The following is a 23,793-nucleotide window of genomic DNA, read 5'->3' as shown; positions in this document are numbered from 1 at the left end:
TGTGCCAAGTTTCCCCTCCACCCCGCGGGCTCCCCCAGGTCGGTAATAAAAGAGTCGAATTCCTAAAGTTCCCCCTGAGTCAATTTTTTTTTTTACTCGTATCTCCGCCTTTTTTTTTTCAAAGTTCCCACGATGTGTGTTTGCCGGAGTGCGGCGTCAGGTGGCTAGCGCGCTCGCGCATTCATTGTACCTTTTACCCATACCCTGTTATATCTTTCTCTCTTTATTCATGTTTACTACGATTCTTCACTCCAATGGTCAGGAGTAAATACTCATATTCATTCATAAAATTAATTCTTGTCAGGTGAATTAATTATTGATTTTTGTGCTTCAAAAATTGTATTATTTCTTATGAAATACATTAAAAATGAAGAAAACATTATTTGAAATCCTATCAATTAAATATTTTAATATAACAATAACAATAATAATAATAATAACAATATGTTATTCATTGGCATAAGAAGTAGTAATTATCGATGATTAAATTAAATATTGGAAAAAAAAATTGTTTCTCTAACTCTAACTGACAAAATAATTTACGATTTTTACTGTTAAAAAAGATTTTTACTTGTGAAATATAAATTCATGTGTTAAAATTTTGGGAAAAAAAAATCTATATTTCATATCGCTCACGCCAACTCCAACCGGACTACCGATTCGCCAAAATTTGTACAGTGGTTTTTTGGGACTCTCGCACGAGAGTCCATACACTCGGAAGCGTGGGAACGGGCACGCTTGGGCCTTCCCAAAACAAAAACACCACGCGTACAAAAGTGGGCACGCGACGCACCTGACCACGGATAGGAGTGGTAAGGCCCCCCCCCGTTCACCCTCCACCGCACCTCTTTCGGGCCCACAGCATCCGCCCCCACCTACTGTCTTTTTTCTCATCTGGTTTTATGGGTTCGGTGGTGGGCCTTTCTCTCTTTATCACACCCGGGACAATCTGGCTTCCGCGCCGAACGGTTTATTAAGTCGTTACCTCGGGACTCGTGTGCACGCCCACGCATGAGTATGAGGTATACGGGCTACTTACAATTTTTGGGAATAAGGGGGGGGGCAGATCTATTGTTTAAAATTATGACAAACATGAGGAGAATTTTTCTGGTATTTTTACGTTGAAAATTCTAGGTTTATCGAAAAATCTGTGGACACTATCAATATAATTTTTAATTCTAAAAACTTTCGGATGTTTCTCGGTTAAATAAATTAACAGAATTTTTTTCAATTAATTTAAAGACTCCAAACCCCCTCGAGGGCCCCGTGAAATCCGAAATTCGATGGTTTTTGCTAAACGTCGATGAAAGCTCATGAAATACCGTTATCTTCCTTAAAATTTCAATTTAAAACCTCAACTCGATCCCCACAATTCATGAATGAAATAGATTGAGAAAGACGTTGTTCGGCACGTACGTCAGCCAAACGTATACGAGACTGCAATCTCAATAAGAAAATATGTCTATTATGTTGTTACAATAACGATATCAATTCATTGAATGTTACCAACTCCCCACGAGTGTCCCATTGTCTTCAAGCGTTTATTCTCAATCCTATTTATTTCGTATGTATTTATACTAATCATTAAAAATCATTCCAGCTCGACTCTCCCCCTTGCTCACCAAGTCATCATTGCTTTTGGTCGACCCTTATGCTCACTTCCTTCCCATGATTGAATTTTAACCGACGGAAGCCCCAAGAAATCTCTACCATATTCCTTTTGTCATTGCTGAGTTGAGACACTGAATTACCCGACGCGCCGTCTGGCCAACTCCCCGAGGATGACACAATAGAGACATTAAATTGTCATAACATTTTATTTTGCCTTTTACGTTGGTGAAGTTGTATTAATAGTTTGAACCCTGGTATTTCTCTCCCCTTTAATCATCAGGACTCGTGTCTGAATCACTTCATGTCATAAGTTCATCTGAACATTCTCGTTTTCCATTGAGGAAAACCCCATCAGTCGGGAGAAGGAAAAATCGATGTCTCAGTGAAAAATTCATCGTTTATTAGTCAATGTTCCATACAATATCAAATTGAAATAATTCTAGAAGGCACTCTTAGCGGTATAAATAAAAAAAACCTCCCCGCTTCGAAAATTCCCTCCCCCTGCATCATCTCAACTCTAGAAATTTGAACACAGTTTAGCTCCAAGTCTTGCGAAAATTGTCACTCAATCAGAGTAGATAAAAAAGTCTAGGCAGTATTTTCGAGATGAACTTTGTTGTCACACAGTTTCCTCAGTACTTCAATGCCCTTTTCCCTGTTATCACCGTACTTCGTCTCCCACGCATCGAGCAAGAGATTGTAGTACCTGGGAACATCGAAGAAGTCAAGATATCCAGCGGTGTCATTAGTGGGAAAAACCCTTTCAAACCTGTCGGTCTGGGAAACCTCATCCTCATGAGCAATGAGATGTCTCACGTCATCCGGAGTGAGATCCTCCAGGATATCCTCAAGATAATCCTCTCGATCGAGATTGACATAGAGAGCTTGCTTCTGCTTCTCCTGATTGCTCAACATCATCTTGCCCAGTCTCACATCCTGACACACTGAATCATAATCATAAGTTTTGGCGAGTGTAGCTGCTTCTTTGCGAGGTAGATCAACGGGCAGTTGATATCCCACGATGTTGAAGAGGTTCTTCACGAGTGGTCCCTTGACAGCAACATCAAGAGCTGAAGATGACTGCAGTGAAGGTGAAATATTGACTTCCAGCAGCCAAGGCTTCAAGTTCTCATCAAGAAGAATATCAACTCCAAATAGTTCAAAGCAACTGTATCGAGTCGTTGTATTGGTCCTGGTGAGTGTATTAATTGGTGGCTCACCAGCAATCATCGTCTTCACAACAATATCCTTCACCGAGTTCCAAAGTTTTTTTGTGTTAACCCCTTCCTTCTCCAAGTACGTCATGAATGTCTTGATGGTCCACTTGTGACCGATACAGGAATCAGCGCACTCATTACTCGTGTAACTAGCTGATGTCTTATTAATACTGTAATTAGTAAGATGCATGAGTCGATCGCTGAGGTAATTGATGTCATCGTTGTACTTGACGGAGGCGAATCTCACGAGGCCGTCGGGGTAGAGATAGACCCGGAGTGGATTGAAGCTTGTGACGAGGACATACAATCGAAGGTCAAACTTGGCGCCACCGATCAACAGTGGCTTGGACAGGTATTGCTGGACGATGATGGGACGTTTCTTGGGGATTTGGGACCAGCGGTGAACCACCCTGATGCCTGTCCCCCTTGCTGATGCTGGTGGCTTGATGATCCACTTCTCCTTTCCCCCGGTTTTCTCCCAGACTTGACGAAAGCTCCGGAGATCCTGGGGAAGAACGTAAGTACGCGGAACGAAGCCGAACTCCTTCCTGCCGTGTTTGGACATCAATCTACTCAAGTTCCTCCATAATCTGTCCTTGCGGCCTATGTGAAAGGTACCTGGGAAATGATTAACCTTTTGGGTTTCTCTCAGGGACTTGAAGCAGTTGGACTTCATGTGCTTTCCCCAAGTGCCTGTCCAATCCTGGGATTTCTTCACTAGACGAAAACCGGAATTCACAACTGTTCGTCGGACCAACACTGGTGTGATTGTACTTAACTTCCACTTCAAGTGTTTTGTCACACTAATTGGCAGATTGTGATCCTTGGAATCGTATGATTGAAAGATTATATAAGGTGGCACATTTGGAAATAGACTTCTGCGTAGTGGTGAAACGCAAGTGTTTTCCTCGCTTGATTCTGAATCCGGAATTATTCGGTTTGAATTGTTGAGAAATGGCAGTTCATCTTGCTCGTCTTTCTCGTAGTCCTGCTCGAGATCGTCCTCAGTTTCGTCGGTAGGAATGGGTTGAGATAGCTCGTGGTGATTATAGGTGATGACGTCCATATTGGTCTGACGATCTGGGCGGATTTAGGGAGGGGATTATGATAATACACGTGATTTGACGTGACGGCGTGACTCGTCCAGGGTCGACTCCCTGTCGGGATTTTTATGATGGAAATTGGAGGGTTTTATTTAGTCCGATGGGAAGGGGAAATTATCTAGCAGCATTGATAGACAGATCTCGCCATCACGTGATTGATATCTGGAACAAAAAAATTAAGAAATTCTTGAAACAATATTTTTTATCATTTTGACGTCTAGTTCATTACTTTTCATTAATTCTTGTGGAATTATCGAACATTCAGTTTTTATCATTATTTGCATCAAGTCAAGTGTGGATTACGAACAAGTATCAGCAGACAGATAATCAAAGTGAATCTGTAAATCGTCATTGAAGCAAAAAAACAGTTGTTGCTCCCCTCCGGATGTTATAGAATAGACTGATTAATTTCTCCATTGATAGCCCTCACCCAAACAGAAGGAAATTCAATGAAACAACGTAATTTACAGTGTAATTATGGTAGGAGTAAAGGTGGGGATGTCTTAAAATTAAAAAAACCAAAATCAAACAGTAATTAAAATTGAAAAAATTATTCGTTTATTCAATAATCAATTGTGCATTTATCAACTCTCTCTCATCTCAATCTTATTCATCTCTCGTATCAACAAGGGTGTATCAACTATATCTAAAGATCATCTTAAACATAACAAAATCAATTCAATATAATTAATCATTAATGAGAAAATATTGATCTCAGGTACGGCAACAAAATCCCTATCACAGACATTACTTAAAGCTTCATCACCCATACAGTAAGAAAATTCTATCAATTGTTACAAATGAAAATTTTTGATTTTTAAAAATCTAATGAAAAAAAACATTGAAATTGGAAGACAAACTGATTCGTCGTATAAATGTTTTTAAATTGCTAATTAGAATATTAATTCTTCACATATGAGTATCCGACGGATTGCGGTGTTAATTCATCCACGATCATCAGAATTTCACCAAGGACGCCAGACAGAGCTTTCAACGGACTCCTCCGACGAGCTTGCAACACTGACAGGGCTCTGTGGTGGTGTATAGACACCCTGTGAAATATTAACTGGGACTTTTGTTGCCACTTGATGATTCCCAGCACCACTGGATCCCTCCAGCCTACGTAGACAGCCCCCAAGATGACGAATCAACTGTGCACCAGCAGCAGGATGAACAGCAGCAGCAGCTGGTGTTGTCTGAAGGAACGTTGACACTTCCTGAGCACACTGAGTGAATCCTTCCCTGAATCTGTCAGCATAGCTGTTCTCAGGTGTCAATGTCAATCTCCTTGCAGCTCTCAACGTATGAAGATGTCGTACAGTCAACTCAAGAATATCTGCCTTCTCCAACTTGGCGACATTCTCACCCTCCGCCTGAAGTGCTGTCACCATCAGATCCTTCAGCTCATCAAGACAACGATTGATACGAGCACGTCTCTTCCTCTCCAACATTGGCTTCATAACTTTACGATACTGATAAGTCCGGGATACTGGCTCCTCGTACTCCATACCTCCAGCAACAGTATATGTTGTTGTATGTGGTGCCATGATATCAAATGACAGATGAAGAATCAAAACTTAACTTCAATCACTTAGCACTGATTAAATCACAAGGTCACAATGATTTGGACAGTCAATGGGACACGACAATGTTTCTTTCTCGGAGTGCCGAGTTGATCTGAGCTGTATGGTAACTCTGGTGGGGTACTTATACCAGCATTTATACCCCATGTTCCCCTTCGCCTCTCCTTCCATCCCCACTCCCATGAATTACAAGTTAAACAGCTTCGTTCGTTCGTCCCTCCTTCCCTTCACTCAGCATGCAGTTGGGATATTGGGGATTTTGTAGCGTCAATGGACATGAGTAAGAGTGAGACAGCTGGATTATGGGTAGACCACAAGTAAGGGCTACCAGCCGGAGGAGCGTATCGTGGGAAGCACAGAGGACGAAACGTTCCCACAGATCGCTGAGGCCTGCTGTGTGCGAGCACAACACCAGGTTTGTTGTAGTTGTATTGAGCTGAAAGTGGGGACACCCGGGGGAGAAGGGAGAATAACCAGAGTGGCCCAGACACACCTGCAAAAGGAGCCCCCCCTGTCTCCTCCTTCCCCCCTCCATCCCTCTTCTCACCAGGGGACCTTTCCATCCTTCTTCAATCCTCGTGCTTGTCTCACTTAAAAGCAAGAGTGGCTCATTGGTATCATGAGACCCGATGGTGAGGAGAGTGCGGCAATGTGAGGATCTCTCTACCGCACACGCCACGACGCGCGACCAGCACGAGGATACTTCCACTCTCCTCTCATCCTCCTTCGTTGCCTCGTACCTCCAGCACCATCATCTCGCTCGGATGAAGTGAGGAAGCTTAACTTGGTTTTGCTGCCTCGAGGAAGGGAGAGGGAGGAGATCATTGCTACGGATATTTGTCTCACTGCGCGAAGGTGGCAAGATCTCAGTAACTATGTCTGGAGACTTTTGTCTCGTGGTAACGACAATCAGAGAATACCGGTCACGTGCAGCACGACCAGATTTCCGTGATTACGATCTTTTGTGATTCTTACGGGGACTACTGGTGTTGGGTTGATGATTGGGTTGTCTTTCAGGTGTCATCTGGTGGGTGACAGGTCAGATAAGGGGCTGCATCATGGGTTGGCGTGTTTCAGGGACAGTTTGAAGCAAATGATTTTATTGCGATGGATAATTTGAAGGCAATGATGTCATCAGACGTGCCGATGTTCTGGTGATGATTGAAATGTCTTTCAGGTGGCTTCTGGTGACTGACGGGTCAGGTGAGAAGCTGCATAATTGATTGGCTTGCTTCAGGGACAATCTGGTGTAAAATTGTTTCAATCACGATTGCTGATGTTTGATCGGTGAATAACACTTGAATAATATGTTTCCCTCATATTGAGAGACTGCAAATTTAACGGTACAAGCCATAATCGTTTTGATGTTAATTTAGCAAGCGTGTGGCTGACAGACTTCCGTCAATCCTCTTCTCACTTCATCTCCCCTCCTCGTTTTCCCCGTTACCGTATTTTCTCAGAGAAGCCCTGGCTTCGGGTCTTTTTTTTTTTTCTTCTTCCTCTTCTCTCTTCACCAAAACCCCCGGAGAATAAGGAAAAAAAAAGGAACGAAAAAGAATTCCTTTGGTGTACTCGTTGGCTCGTGCTACAGAACGTGGGAATATTCTCAGGCTCCGTTCCACCCCGTCAACACAGGAGGGCCCCCATGAATACAACACCCAGGGGGAGGGAGAGAGATGAATAAAAAAAAAAAAAGAAGATACGCTCAGAGCCCATTGTGCGGCGAAGCGTGAGTCCTCTCTTTATATTGCACGCACCTAAAGTGGCTCAGTGAGTATTAGTACATCTGTGTGTGCCAAAACGAGGTGGTTGAGGAGGTGGAGAAGGGTGGAGGGGTAGGAGTAATGTAACCTTAGTGCTACGACGACCCATTGCCGACACGTTGTGCACATAATGCGAGAGTATTGTTGAGTAGCACGGGCCATATTCATGGAACGTCTCGTCGACCTCTTGTGGATGATTCTCACCGTAATGCTGGGTGAACCCGTTTTGTGATGTCCTTATGAGTTTCGGTTGAACTCTGCTTCCTGCTGGTGAGGTTGATGACTGTCGGTGGAGTCAGAAAATTAGGGGGAACGGGGGGAGACGAGGGAGAGAGAAAATGAGGATGGAATGATAAATAAAATAAATGGTGAACACTATTTACGTCAGATGTTCGCAAATTTGATAAGATTTTAATTTGAAAATTGGTCTTGATGATTGTCCATCGATCGGAATCATTTGGTGCACGAGAATCACTTCCAGACTTTTTATATAATGATGAAAGGGTTTGGTTACTATTAATAAATTGATTTCGATGGTTATGGTGTATCTGGACTCGAAGGGAGACATCGCCGACGGTGGGCCGAGGTTAGGCCGACAGTTGGCCGAAAGTCGGCACACTGTCGGCAATTCTTCAGGTTCTACCAGAGTACGTGGGTGATACTTTAAATAAGACCGTAGGAAATATCGTTTGACTCGGTAGTAGTTAACGAATGTAGTTTGAAACAAATAAATTCCTCTTTCAGTGAAAACATTCAATTAAAATATCGCTAATTTCATGGTATTTGTCTCGTCAAAGTCTCTACATTTTAATTGCCACTACGACATTTTGTTTTTCTCAATCATCCGCGTGAGTCTCGTGCCACAACAGAAAGTAACGACAGTGATTAATCGATGTATCATAAGTTGATAGCACTTCAGCGTGATCTCGCGCGAGCTAACCGTGATTGCGCAAGTGCAATTGCTGAGTCGTCTCAAAATGCCGACGGCTCAATCTCCTTTTTACATTATTATTTTTCACCCAGTGAAAGTATACACTCTGAATTAAACGAGTGATATGAAAACGAGCTGAGCTTCCGCCATTGCAGGAGCCGGTTCACCGCGAGGATGAATGATAATCCTAGGGCTGTGACGGGTTTGAGATGGGATCGCTGCACGGATCAACGATTATTACAGATAGACATGGCTTCAGGAATTAATGAGTAATAATGTAATAAGGTATGGATCAGTGGGCTCTTGTGATCGACATTGGGATGGATCGATGGGGAGATTGTTCAGTAGCGGTTGTAAGATGCTCGATCATTCCATTATCTGATCGGAGGTTTTTTTTTATCGAGCCTTTGATTTGAACATTTAAACTTTTTCTTCCAAGCGACTAATTAATTTTGGTAAAAATTCCGATGGGTGAGGCGATGGAATTCTAGATGATAGATCATGTGATAAGTTTTTTTTTTCCTTTCAGTAGTTCCGAATGGAAATTTTTTATTTATTCACATTCAAGTTATGGATTTTTTGTACCACCAAAGTCGTCGGTTTAATTACTGGATAATTTATTGAATTTGCTGGATAATTTATTGAACAATTTTGTCCGCAATTTTTCATATGATTAATCTATTTTAATAAGACACTCCACATTTTTTCGAGTTAATAATTAAAGTTTCATGTGACTTTTTCGCTGCAGGTGATGATGTTCACCGAGTGGTGTACCATAATGTCGTGTAAAGCCCTAAATTATAAGGGTTTCGGGGATTATTGGGGCGATCATTAACCCCACGACGATCATCGATAATCTCTTCATCAATTTTTCCAGTCAATTCCCCCCGGGCGATAGATTTTGGGGCCTGACAGTCAGCTCTCAAGACCCATCAACCCACCGAGATGAATGACCCAGTGAGTGTCAGAGGCAAGTGCAGTGAAGAGAGCATCCAATTAACGCTCACTCGAGAACAACCGAGGGATACTCGCGATGTTTATGAAACTTTCGAGTGCCGGATGATTTTCTCGCCTCTCGAGAGCTCCGAGGTTGTCCCTGGGGCATTAAAAAAAATCTCACTGGAAAAATCGTTTTACTTTTCGTCTGAGTGAGGGAAACAAATGCGGTCCCATATTTTCTGACTATAAATCTCTGGGGAGTGCAGATGCGACAGAAATCACTAGCACTTTGAAAAATAGCGTTATGAGATTTTTTGAGGTAAATATTTTGTCAACAATTCATCTGATCGACTGCAACAAATTCAGAAAATTATTTAACCGGATCTTGAACCCATTCACGACTCAATCGACGTCGAAATCGGTTCTAATTACGAAAAATCTAGATCAATACAAATAAACGATTTCCACATCGTCGTAGTCATGAAAATGTTATGTTAAACTATCGATCGATCATCGGAATAACAATTTAACCAGCGAAATGATAATTAATTGTCGACAAACTTTATAACAAAATAAAAACATTTCGGAAAATTCACTTTGTCGACCGCAGCAAGTGCTCCAAATCGGTTTTTCCCTTCAAAAAAATTCTCAAAGGAGCCAAAATGGCGGAAACAACGAAGTGTGTTGTTATTATCTCAAAGAGGTCGGACTATCTCCCTAAAACAATCTTCCCCCAATGGCCAACATATCTGTTGACACCCTAAAACGTCCCTCAAAACAGCTTGCATTCCCGTCCAGTGACATATACGTTTCTTTCACGTGTCTTTCTTCATCTTGAAAAGCCTGCCTGGCACACACATACACCTTTTAGGGGTTGGTTTAGGGGGGCCTGTCGTCATGGCACAGGTGGTATCGCCTCGTGGGAACTCTCGTACTCGAATCTTCCCGTGATACCTCAACTCCCCTCTCACTTCAATTTTTTTTCCCCTCTCTGTCTTCTTTCTTCTTCTTTTTCACGGGTTTTTCTCATTTTGGGGCCCTTCATGTGCGCTTATAACCCCCTGTGGGTCTTCCAAAAGCCGTGCAAGTGTGGCGGACAACCCCCAATTCTAAGGGGGATGGTGGAGGAGGGGTGAGAGGGACGATTTGTAAGAGAGAGAAGAGGAAAATAGACGAGGTTCTATCCCCTGTGGTACATTATGAGCCTCGTTTGGTCGACTTATTATAGGGCCCTTTGCTTCTTTTAAATTTGGGGCCTTTTTTGTACCCCAATGAGGGGAGAAAACGTGACTGAAATGCTGCCGGCCACGTTTTCGACGTGTGGCAAATTCCATTATTTGGGTCCACTTTTTTTTACGGTGAATTATTGGAGGGGAGGATTGAGGGTTGATTCGGGTGTTGTGATTGGCACAAATAATTTGATCTCAAATATAATTTTAGCCGGTTAATTTGAGGCGGTAGTTGTTCAACTTTGTGGGGATAACACATTAAATTTAATGATAATTACGAGGACGTTTGGTAATTCGCAGGAAAAATCATCGTTCAAATTATCGTAACGTGCTATAAAAATCCCTCGTGACTCCATTTCTCTCACGAAATTTTATAAATAATTGTTTGATGATAACAAATTGTTATTGTAGATGAAAGAAATTTTGTTGTGACGCACTAGAAATTTGTTCCTTTCGCCAAAACCAATTAAATAAATCGCCTCAATAAAAAAACACTCATTCGGAAGCGGCTTATCAATTCATTAGCAACAATGGGAGTTTCAAACAATCGCCGTAATAATGTTATCACTTCTTCCCAAAGTAATTTCCGTAACTTCATTGATAGTCATTGATTGCTTCGGTGAACTTGCCCTTTCTAATGATCCAGTAATAGCCTGGAAAATGACAAATAAATATCCTCGACATTAAAATAACATTTGTCAACATCAGTCAGCAGAACGTCGATTAATACTCATTTGCCTGAAAATAAATATTCACACTCAACAAATTCTCCGCGATTGTCATTATTTTTTGGGACTTCTTTTCCGTCGTCTTTCCACCTCCTATTTACATATGTATATATGTATGTATGTAAACTCTCAAGGCGAGTTCATAGTCCCGTTGAGCGGATGTGCGATAACGTCTCCACCGACTTTGTCATTTTTATTTTCTTCATTTTTTGTTCTTCGATATGTTTTTGCCAACTCCCTTCGACAACTTATCACCCCACGATTTCATTAAACTAACGTGACACAGACGGTTGTCCAATATGAGGAGATAATACTGAATTCTAATTACATTTCAATGTTTTACTGACGATTTTTTAAAATTTTAATCAAAGAACCTGTTCTCTTTGTCTTGATCGCAACTCCTGGGGTTTTTTTTTTGACTCGTGGGTAAAGTGACTTTTTACGTCCGCCCTGCGCTACCGGAAAGATCCTGTGGACCCTCCTGACCCTTCGTTATTAATTTTTTTTTTCAGGACGCGACTTAACGTGTTGCAAAAATATTTCGAGGAATAATTAAGTGATTTTGAAAATTAGGGGAATATCAATCGATTCGGAGATTCTTCAGTTTCATATCGTCCTTGTATGATTCATTAATAAATTAAAATTGTCGACCTCGGGTAGTATTTGAGACTCGTGCTCGTTTCGCACCTGCGATTTCGCGTTTTTCATCTTCAAAGTGTAAACAAGAATTTCACCTTGATGTCTCGGCACTCGGTAACTGACGCAGCCTTGTCCACACAAAATCATTTTTCTCGGGTTTTTTTATTCGGTGAATTGGGCCAGGGGAAGTTGATTGCAAGACCACCGTGCTTGACTTATTTCCTGAGACGAATTAAGGTCAACTTACTCATTTACTGAGGATAAAATATTTAATTTACTGTACCTCAGAACCTAATCCTTTGAATTACCGCTTTCAATTAAAAAAAAATCATGAAATCTCAAAGAAAAAAAAAACCACACAATAAATTTTGATGACATATTTTTCAATGTAATTCCTTCATCTCCCCATTTTTTCATAAATTAACAAAATAAAAAATTAATACTTCAAATCCCAGATTATAATTCTAATTAAAATGATTTTCCAGGTGTTTCATTAAATATCAATCAATATTCTGCCTCGTATTGTTAATTTTTCAGGGAGAAGGAATAATTTCATAAAATGTGCGACAAATATTTTGTGCAAAGACTAAATATTATTTTATTGTGTTGTGCAACAAAAAATAATTACGCACATTGAAAAACCCCAGTCGTTATGCCCTCAACTGTCCCACACCAGCCGCAACAAGTCTTCAGGTCACGTAATTATAATCTCTCTTAAAAAAAAAATTTCTCCAACGTACTATACGTACAATTCGTCACCAGATCGTGGATGCACAACACGACACGTCCTCCAACGGCCTCGAGGGAAATAACACATGCCTTCACACCGCAAGTTCCCATCGATCCAATGGCATTGCCCGTCGTGCGCGATAGCTCGTGCCTTCCCTTCGTTCATTCTCCCTTTTTTTTTTTTTTTTTATATATTTCTTTATTCACTCCTTCAACTTCTTATTCTCTTTAAAGAGTGTACAGACCTCTCTCTATTTACACCGCGTCGATCGAATTTCCGTGGTTGGTTTTCACCGAGGCAACTTTATTTTCCCTTCACGATGAACCCGAGGACGTGATAAGCATTGGAGAATCGAATGAATGAGAATAAAAAATGAGATAAAGGGAAGTAAATTCTTGGGGATTTTTTGGTTACCTCGGTAATGGGCAATTAATATTTTTATTGTCGAGAGGAACTCGCTACCGATGTTCCCATCGTTTTAGGGTGACGTGAATTGGAAATATCAACGAGTATTACCATGGTAATGTCGCTTAACAAGTGTCTTTAGACGCGAGTACACGTAGAAAATATTTAAGTCAGAAAGAATTATGTGGGAATTTAATTTAAAATCAAAAAAATTGAGCGCTCGGAAAAATCATGGTACCATCCCCACCACGTGGAGAGGAAAATCTGTGAAAAATTACTGTACCGGGTACAATAATCGAAGTGCAAAATGCTAAAATAATGAAATACATTTTACTCAAACATAAAAATTCCTGTCAATATCGTAAATTTTGTAATAAATTTTGTAACTAATGACATGTGGCTTCGTAAAATTGACTGAACAGCACTATAAAATTTCAAAGTCTATCATTTTTTATTTGAAGTTAAGTAAAAAATTGATAGAATTTTTCTAAAAATTCCTGTCGGTGTCAATTTATTTTATTGGCCCTTTCTTCATTTTTTACTGCACCACACAGTAATTTTTCTATAACTCATTATGATTGTTTAACGATGAGCGCCGAATGTAGTCGATTATTGCCGACGGTGAACTTCGTCACGAGAAATGCTGCATCAGACTTGAATTTTCTGATGAGTTCGAGAGTGAATTTCTCTGCAAGAAAATTACTTTCTAGAAATTCCCGGAATCACAAATTTCATCGATTAAACTTTATCCCGAAGAATCACAAATGTTCGAATGCAAAAATCATTCACCGGATCAATAATCCCCCACCAGCGTGAAGCCAAACATTGATTTTTACGGCGCGACGGACGAAATTGCAAAATCAGTTTAAACAAGTTTTTAAAAAAATAAAATAAACAAGAGGAACGAGTCAGGGGTATGACTGACTCGGGTGAATCGAAAGAAGCTGAGAGACACGTATTTAAAAACAAACCGCAGCAACATGGTTAAACCCACACAAGTTGGAGTTTAACGAATGATGGGAACCCTCTGGCTCACCGTGCATAACCGCATTTTCCACGTTCGTCGAAGAATAGAGGAGCAAAAAGCAGTGGAAGTATGAAAAAAAATGAGAATTGAAAATAATGAAGAGAAAAAAAAAACCCTAAGAACATTGTTGGTTTTAATGCCCCAGGGAATGAGCCCGGCGTTTCTGGTGTTTCAAGGAGAGAGGTCAGTGGCACGTACCGACGGTTTTCTTGCACCACTTTTTACTCCACTTGGAGTCCTCTGAATCGATTCCCGATGTACCTCAAATCCTCACCCGTATCGAATACTCAGTGGGAGATCCTGTGGGTTTTACATCATTGACTGGATAAAATTCATTTTCGCGGTGAAAAATGACGAAAAAAAAAATGATTCGCTCTCGACAAAGAACTGAGGGTAGGCCGTGTTGGCTCCGCCCTTCCCCCTTAATTTTTCATTCTCAATTAACAACTTCCACAATATTTTCCAACAAGTTGAAACTGCTCCCTTTCCTCCCGCCCATCAATATGAAATTATTAATTATTCAAATGATTTTTTTCGTCTCAATCTCCTCAACCCTTCACCACAAAATCGCAAAAAAAAGGGGTAAGCAGCCCCCACAGGCGCTAACCCCTCACCTTACAAGAATTAAATAATAATATTATTTTTAAATAATATATTAATAGTTTAAATGAAGCTGTAACACGCATGACAGCGTTTCCATCCCTCAGCATTTAATTTTCTTCCTAAATTTATCGAATTACAATCGTGTTACGGTAAATAGCATGCACCGGTGGTATTGATCAAGCTCGTTCGCCCGTGTTAGAGAGCCACCACAGGATGCACCGAAAAGTAGCACAGAAGGTCGTTGGAGGCCGCGTTGATATCTGTATGATTGACTGCATCGGCACTAACCCACACGCCTTGAATAAATAAAATCCCCCCCGCCCCCTTCCCACTCCCCCTTGCACCATCACCATAGGCATCACATCCCATCACGCTATTCGCCCACCTCGCACCCAACGCAAAAAAAAAAAAACAATTTCGTTGAAACAGTACAGTGGAGTGATAAAAATTCAACGGACAAAAATCGTGATTTGGTTATTTCATAGTCATGTCCCAGGAGTTTTGTTAAAACTAGTCACGGGTTTAGTGTCATCGTCACTCGGGGGATTACCCACGAATTGATCGAGATTGACACTCCCACCTGTTATTTTGTTGGATAAAAATGAAGAATTCAGGACATGAATTTAATTCCTTTGCGAAATTTTGAATTTACGGATTTTTATGGAGAATGAATTGTTATGAATATTTATGGTTTTTTGTTGTTATTGAGGTTACTTTCCAGATTACATAAAAATAAGGAAAATTTTACGTGAGTTTTGAGGCTTAAGGCCCCGTTCGAATTATTTTAAAATCAATATCGTAGGGAAAATTGTTGTTTAATAATTAACAAACGCAATTACCGCGATTTACTTGTTGTTCCCGTTGGCTGGTGATTATTTTTGATTCTCGTAAAACGATTGTTTCAACAATTTATTTATAACGACGATTTGCGATCATGGGATTCTCTCCAGTTGGGCCTTACGACACGCTGATTTTCTCTTGATGTTTCATGTCAAAGTAAATAATATTTGACAGGAGAAAGATGACTGAAATATTTGGAGACCCTCGAGTATTGGAAATATTGTTTTATCCTATTTCTTGAGGTCGTCCTTGTGTTGAAGATCCTGCCATGACAGGATAGGGAAAAAAATCTATCTCCGAATCGAACTGTCAGAGTGTAATTTTGAAAAATTACAACTGTCATTTACGTTTATTTTGAGATTGACGGATATGATAGACACGTAAAAAATCCTTCGAATGAGAGATGAACCGTGACGTCAGCCTCCTCGTTATTCCGATCGTCCTGAGATCCTCGGGGGGGAGAGAACGAGTTTAACACCGCCGGTGATTACAGTTCGCGTGCATGAATATGCCAGTCACGCGCTGGAATCTACCAGTTTCCCCTCTCTGAGGCCCATCATAAAACAGCAGCGGGTGCACTAGAAAATAATAGTTGCCACCTCTAGCCCGTGACTCCATAGACCGCTTCAAACCTCAGCAATTCCTTAATTTTTAATTTTCCAAAACCGAAAATCAAAATATTTCCAACACAACAAAAATTAAAATCATCAGCGAAGAGATGAAAACGAGAGATTGCTGAATATCTCGAAACCCAGGAGAGATACCAAAATTTTCATCAGAATCTTTTTTGTAGAGCAAATCAAGAGCTACAACAAATGTCATGACAAAAATTCCGCTATCTCTCTTAGATTCGGAGATATAACTCAAAAACTCGACGCAAAGATAAGACAACTTCTCATTTTCCCCTTCGGTACCGCAATAATCAGTAGAAAAATCGCTTTCCCGTTCCATTTTCATCGTTCCAAAATTCGAAATATCATAAACGAAGATGATGGCAATAAATAATAATTAAAAAATCTAATTTATCGCAAGTCAATACCTCACAAACGAATGAGCACCGAGTGCGCACTTGGGTACATGCGTTAATGCGGCACAAGTTATCACGTGGCATTATCCCATCTCTCTTCCTCTCTCTCGTCGTCCTCTTTTATTTTCACGAGTGTGAGGATAAAGGAGATATATTGCAGTGAGTGGTGAGGCGTGTGACGTCACGTCCGGCGCGAGGGCAACGAGTGTGGGAACTGGCGGCAGGTGCGTCCGAGAGTCAGTCCATGATAGCAGGAGGGGACGGTGAAGAGTGCAAAGGGGGAAGACTAAGAGGATCTGTGATGCTTTTGCATGACCATGGCGTCGAGGGGGGACCGGGGGGGTGGGAGGAGGAGGTAAAAAAAAATATATAAAAATCATGGAACCCTATACCTCGGTCCACGCTGATGCCACGCTCTCAGCGCACGCCAACGGACACGCGTTAGGCGAATGTATTAGACGTGCCAACGAGAAATTGTCTAGATTTTTTAAATCAAAATTTTTTTCGAAATGTTTTTTCTATTATTCGACATGAAATCATGTCTGACGATTTTTAAAATCGATTTTAATTGATTTGAAGAATTTAATTAATAATTTTTTTGATTGATTTGTGGAATAAATTTTTGTGGAGAATTTTTTTACTTAAAATAATGAATAATGAAGTAATTTTTAACTATTTGAAAGCGTTTTAAGTGAAATGAAGGGGAGTTGGGGAATCCAATAGTTTTCGTGTTTTTTAATTGAGGGCTAATTAAAAATTGGAGTCAGTTGATGATGGGATAAGTCACGTGGGTGAACGAGTGGAGTAAAAAAATGGGGAATCAAATCAGGAATAAAAAACCGAAAAGAAGGAATAATCCCTTGACCCAATTTTTTTGATGAGAGGAATTCTCAATTCCGCTGATTGATGAAAAAAAAAATATTGAAAACAATTTGGTTCATGAATAAAAGAATAATCCGCGGTATAAAATTCAACTGTACATGACAGGTGCACATATTGAATGAAGGGTAAAGACAGATCCGGATGCACATGCGCAAATAATCCACGGCAATCAGTGAGTAAACGAGCGTTTCGACGGTTCAACCGTCTATACATGTGCGTGTAATACAGCAAAGACACGTCTCTCCCTTCTGGTCATTAGCCTTCGTCGTTTGAGGCCACCCTGCAATCACACTTGTTACCATACAACCAATTTCCTGACATTTGTACGTGCATTCGCGTTTTAGCGAGTGTACGTTTTTCAAGACGGTTTTAAAAAATTTTTTGTTGTCATAAATAATTGAAGTCCGGAGTAATTATCATTCAATTTTTTTTTTCAAGGGGTAAATGTCGTGCAGTTGAAGAACAAATGCCGATGAATCATTCCATTTTTCCATTTGTTCAATTGAAATAAATGATCGTGGATGCAAAATGCGTCGACAAATTTCGAAGTCAATTAATGAAAAGCGAGAAATTGTTTTCGAAATCAGCGAGAAATTGTTTTCGAAATTTCAGGGTTAATTTTTTTTTGTTTTATGATTCGAGTCATCTCTATGACATGTGTGAATGTGAAAAGAAAAGTTATGGATTCTGACGGAGTCAGTGGACAACACCAAAGGCGAATTGAATTTTTTCCGTCATTAACACGTTTTTCAATCCCATAAATGCTTTACTCTGGAAGTCAATTTTCAGGGAAGTGGTAAACCAGGAGTCTGGCGACATAATCGCTCGTACTCGGAGAGTTGTTTTTTACTCCATTCATGGGGAATGGTATTTTTATGGCCGGTTTTTAGATAGTTTTTATGGGTTCGCGTGTTTTCACGTGTGCTCCTGCCATTAGGGCCGAGAAAAAAAATAAATAAAAATATTTTCAAGGATTTTTTATAATTTTTTTGACTGCCCCAGTTGCCCACAAATAAATAAACAATAAGATGTCGAGATAAAAAATTATCCATCAGATCTTTCCACCACTACTTTTACCCTGACTTTATAACCAAGACTTTGGTTAAATATTCGAACTAATTCATAATTAAATGGAGAAACATTTAAATAAATTGAATAATTAACTATTTGAATAATTAACTAATCAAAATTTTGGGTAATCGTATACGGAAATAATTTTAGTTCTCATTTTTGTTGTTAAAATGGAATAAAAAAATTACGGAAAAATAACAGTTTCGAAGTTTTCTCTTTGCGAGACCTTCACTCATTCCCGAAATCACCGCAACTCCTGTTTTCCGGATCGAGCGTCGCGATGCCCGCGCTTTTTCGATATTCCTCTACCACAGAAATAGAACCGAATTTCTATAATCGGAACGGCGCAAGCTCCTCGTCCACCCCCAGATCCCTCGTGTTTTCCTATTCTCAGGGGCTGCTTGCAAGCAACCGCCGGGTGCTTTGTCTTATCAAAAGCTCCCTCATTCACTACTCAGTGTCCATTTTTTTTCCGTACCCACTAGACTAGTTTCTTACCTCGCTCAAGACAATTCATATTGTTACCTCCGGGGATAGCAAAAATCTAGAGGAGTTTTTGCTATCAATTTTTTTTGGTATTCAACGAATGAATATCGATCAGCCCCCCACACTGACGAATGTCCTGCCTCTGGATGTCCTCTATTGTATACGTTATTCGGTTATTTGAATAGAGATATTCGGATCGACGACAGATCTGTTGTCCTGGTACGCGACAATGCCGCGCACCGGCCGACGCCCTTAATTTTTATTAACAATTTTGTTATTTGTTGAATGGGATAAAAGTGCGGACGTATTTGTTGTAATCGGGCGCTTTAAAAAATAAATTTTTTGATAATAACAATAGCAACAAAAATGAAACGAAAATTAAGAAAAATCGGAATCAGTTTTTCAGTCCAATTTACCACAGGATTTTTTTTAATGAGAACATGAATTAAGGGCCACAAATTATGGAAACATAATTGAATTATGTTTCAATTGTAATTAATAGGTTTATCATTGTTGATAAAAAATTATTTAGTTAAAAATGTCTTCTGTAAAATGAAATGGGATTTTCGTAATTTTTATTCCTAAAGTTCACAACGTAATGTACCATTCGCTCTTTATATTTAATAATAATTTCCTTTTCAAAACTGAAAATTCAGTGTTTTTAATTAATTACTAGGAAAGCATAAATGCAACGAGCTCTCCCATATTTTTCGTTACAATTTTCATCTGAACATTAAATGGTACATCAACATTCCGTATTCAATAATAAATTCATTCCCTACAACGTATACTAAAAACACTTTATCCTTCAAGACTAAAATCTGCCTCATAGAATATTCATCGATATCATTAACCAGAGGATAAAAATTCTGTATTTTTAATTATTTATCCGGAGCGCATGACACCAGTGGGTTTTCCTCACGCATTACCATAACATTCATGTAATTCCGAGCATAACATCCACCAATCTGACCTTAACAATAATTTCTCTCAATAAAAAATCAAGGAAACTTCCTCATTCCCAATAACACTCCCTCCCACCTGACAACCAAATAAAAAATTTCAATTTTTCCAATATTTAAATGATTAAATTCATTGAAAAAATATAATTTTCAATCATTCACCAGGATAACATAAATTTGACGCAATGTTTCCTGATTTTCAAATGTAAATTTCCGTAAAATGTGATGTAATGTTCCTCTACAACAGCATTCCTCCCCTTCTGCAATCCTATTTATTGTCTCATATTTTTTTTCTTATTTTACGTCGCCACAATGATACACCTGTTCTCCTAGTATTCATCCTCAGTTCAAAATGACCACGATCTTAATTAACAATTTTCTCTCCCCCATTTCATTCACAAGAAACTGTTCCGGTGATTGTCCAACAAACGTACCCACCTCCCCACCGCCCCTCCCCACCCCGTCCACCAAATCATTAATAAATCTGCGAAAGTAGACAGAGAAAAACTAAAATAATAGATGAAATAATGAGATGAATGAAAGTGACGTCTTCCGGGCGTCGAAAGCATAAGAAACAAACGAGGTAAAAGGGAATTTACAATGTTACACGGCTCATAAATGATCGGTCTTCCGGTATTTTTTGTACTGCAATTATAGTGTCCACTCGGGCGTTCATTAAATCTGACATTGATATAAAGAATCATGAAACAGGGGGGGAGAGAATAAATAAAAATGAGTAAGATATGGCAGGGAGACTGGGAGAGAGAAGAAAATAGTGGTAAATAATGTGTACATGTATTTTATCCATTCTTGGATGGATCAAGGCATGAGATGCGGAGAGAAGGGAGCTTTTTTATACCTCCTAGGGCTTCATAATAGTCTGATTGAAAGCTCACTTGTTGACGGAATACTGTCACTTCCGTCAGGCGCAGACACAACACCAGAGGGTTTACGTTCATTTTTCATGAGTCGAGCTTTCGGTGAAACGAGCTTTCAAAGTTCACCTAATAACGAATGAGCTTTTGAACTCGGTTTTAGATTGATGAATAAGTTCAGTCTGTTGAAAATACCTCCAATTAATGTCTTCATTTATTCGCATGAGCGAAATAAAACTGTAGAATCATCAGTTTTTTTCGAAAGCTCTTGGATTTAATTAAGTGAAGGTGAGCTTGCGGAATAAATTTTTTTAATGAGACATTGTTACGGGGCTCAACATCATGACCTTCACCAGAAAAAATAGTCTCCTCCTGTGTCGAGCTATTGACCTCCCGCAATTCTATTCCACCCTCGCCAGCCACCGAGAAAAGCTCAGCCACATCATGTTCGCTTGTTCCCCGGCCTACCGACGAGACGACTGCATTTCACCGGGTGCTTTTTCACCACGACGGCGCAGAAGACATCTCCGTACCGACGGCAAACTGATAGGCGCCTGGTGTGGCGCCAGTTTGTCTCTCGACCTGCGGATTTTGGTACTGGCACAGGTGTGGGCATTCCAAGAGCTTTTCACAGACCCAAGAAAGACTCCCCCGTCCCTCAGGGCTATCAAAGCTTCGGGGATGGATAAGCTCTCAGTGAAAACTAGCCATCTGTCGCTCACCGCTTGTCGCGGCTCGGTCGTGGCGGACTCGACTATGAGGATAACAGAGATAACGGAGAAGTAGAATGTTGGTAAGAGGATTTCTATACGCGTTGAGCTTGCAGTGGCGCCAGTCCTCCAGAGCTGATTGGTGAGAACAGGAAAGCACGTTGTCGTGGGGTGACTGCGTGCTTGCGGCTGATCGGTGCAGGTACCTTAACCACTGGCCGATGAACTTGAAGGATTCGGTGAAAGCTCAACACCTGGAGAATTCATCGATGACGTGGCAACGGACTAAGCTCATCCTGAAGGTCAACTGTGTCGGCTTTCAATGGGGGTAATACCTGACCAAATGACGCGATTTCGACGCGTCAGATCTCATTTTAAAGGTCTGAACGATACCTTCAAGAGGAACGAACTCCTGGACGATTTTACTCTGCGGTTCCGGAGCTATTCGTGATCGAAGATCAACGATTTTTACCCGGTTTGGGGAGGCAGTCTGAATAATTGATGAGCTTTACGATGTCGATTCTATGTCCGACGTTCCCTCATCGATGAAACCGAGATTTCGATACACGGTGAGCTTTCAGTGACACCAGTCCTCCAGAGCTGGATGGAAGGAACAGGAAAGCACGTTTGGGTGAAATGGCGGAGCTCGTGGCTGTTCAGATAGGGACTTTAACCACTGACTGCAGAACTTCCGCGGAGTTGAATTACTCGCGATAAAAAATGAAGAGCTTTCCTTCACTTTGACGGAAGGGTCATGGAAATTATGACTAATTTATGAGGAAATTTGTCATGTTATGTCACCATCGAAGATAATAAACATAAAAAATGAAAACCAAACTGATGTGGAAGGAAATTCAACAAGAACAAGTGACTTTTACGTGACAAATCGCCCCTGAATAAGCTCCGTGGCGCCCTATCCCCACGACAATTTATCCGGGGAGTATACAACCACCAGTAGTTGAAACAAATGACCCACCACCCCAGCAACCCCACAAGAATCACCCCCATAAAAAAAAAAAACATTATTGATGTCCACTAAAAGAATGGAGAAAACTGACAAAAAGCTCGGGGTTAGACTTGACGTCTGACAAAGCTGCCCGTCAACTGGAAGACGCCGTCTGACGTACCACAGTGACAGGATAACAGAAGACTCGAGGAGATCACGGCGTCGCGACGCCGTACCACCCCTCCCGTCGCAAGCTCGATATTAACGGGGAACGAGTGAAACGAGCGGCAAAGGCCAGACTCAGGCGTCCTCAACTCCTAGGAGAACAATACGTCGAGGGTCGTTGGTAATTTGTCGACGTCGACGTCTTGACGGAGCCGACGTCAAGCGTCGTTATAACGGAGTTTGGTGAACGGGTAACAGGGACAAGAAGAGGTGAATCGACGTCGTATCGTCCCCCTTCCCTTCGCCAAACCGGCTGTTTATAGATTTTCTGGGAATGGGGAGGCGCGGGGGATGAAAATAGATTGCGTCTGCGCACGACGAGGTGGGGGGAGATAATGTGGGCGACATGCGTGCAATATTCTAACCCATAACGAGAGCTTTCCCTCGATGGTTTGGGAATAGGGGAGTAGAAACGAGAATCGAAATTTAGTGGAGCTTTTGGGGGTGTATTTATAGACACAGAGGGAAGATAATAATGTACCATCACGCGGAGAGCAATATTTCGGTGGAAGAAATGTCAGACATCTTCAGGAGGAGCTTTCGAAAGCTATTTGGGTGTTCAAAAGGACTTTCCGAGCAAAAGTCAAATTTTTCCGAAAATAAATTAATTTTTTCGCTTTTTTTTTCCAACATTAGTGAACGAGAAATAAGTTTTAAAAAATATTCCAGTAAATATTCACTTGTGAAGATCATAACAAATTAATAAATCAATTGCTCGCTCCAATGCTGTCGCAATTTAACCCGCGAAATTTGAATTCTTATCTGATTAAATGAAATTGGAAAGTCGTCTTTTTTTATGTGATTTCGTGGTCATAAACTTGTGCACCGGTAAAATATGGAGTTCAACATCTGGAATGAAATTGTCGGGTCCGTATAGGTGGAGCGGATATGTATTCAAGTACTCAGAAGCAAGAAAATTATCACGGGTGTGTATCGGTAAGTTGCCGTTGGCGAATTTTAATGGCTTCCTTTCGTCTTTCTACTTTATGACGCACACGAGTGGACTGAAAGCGCGGGCGTACCGTCCGCCCACTCTGAGACAATCGATCAAGGTGGTGGAGAGGGGTGGTGGGATAATGGCAGTGATGACGACTTGATTTTAATTAGAATTTCATTTACAACGGTGGGATATTTTATTGGTAACGTTGAGAATAATTTTAAGTGATTTATATCGATGGAAAATGAAACTATTTTGAATGCAGATGGGGGAATTGCCGATGAGGGCGGGGTGATTGATACGGGGTATTCTAATTAGTTGTAT

General features: G+C 40.6%; 2 protein-coding genes across 2 annotated transcripts in view; both read right to left on the bottom strand.

Moving 5' to 3' along the window:
* Positions 1–1,988: 1,988 nt before the first annotated feature.
* The window catches only part of LOC135169367 (tubulin monoglutamylase TTLL4), a 91,691-nt gene continuing 69,886 nt past the window's right edge, over positions 1,989–23,793 (bottom strand). Inside the window, exon 5 of the mRNA XM_064134312.1 lies at positions 1,989–4,093. Within this exon, the coding sequence (XP_063990382.1) occupies positions 2,200–3,894 (1,695 nt within the window). The 5' untranslated portion in view covers positions 3,895–4,093 and the 3' untranslated portion in view covers positions 1,989–2,199. The remainder of the gene's footprint in view (positions 4,094–23,793) is intronic.
* LOC135169168 (enhancer of split mbeta protein-like) lies at positions 4,467–6,008 on the bottom strand. The gene has a single exon (XM_064133905.1). The coding sequence runs from the start codon at positions 5,476–5,478 to the stop codon at positions 4,897–4,899; it is 582 nt and encodes a 193-aa protein (XP_063989975.1). The 5' UTR covers positions 5,479–6,008; the 3' UTR covers positions 4,467–4,896.

This window comes from Diachasmimorpha longicaudata, chromosome 14 (genome assembly GCF_034640455.1).
Source record: "Diachasmimorpha longicaudata isolate KC_UGA_2023 chromosome 14, iyDiaLong2, whole genome shotgun sequence".
NCBI lineage: Eukaryota > Metazoa > Arthropoda > Insecta > Hymenoptera > Braconidae > Diachasmimorpha > Diachasmimorpha longicaudata.
This window is presented reverse-complemented; position numbering and strand designations above follow the sequence as displayed.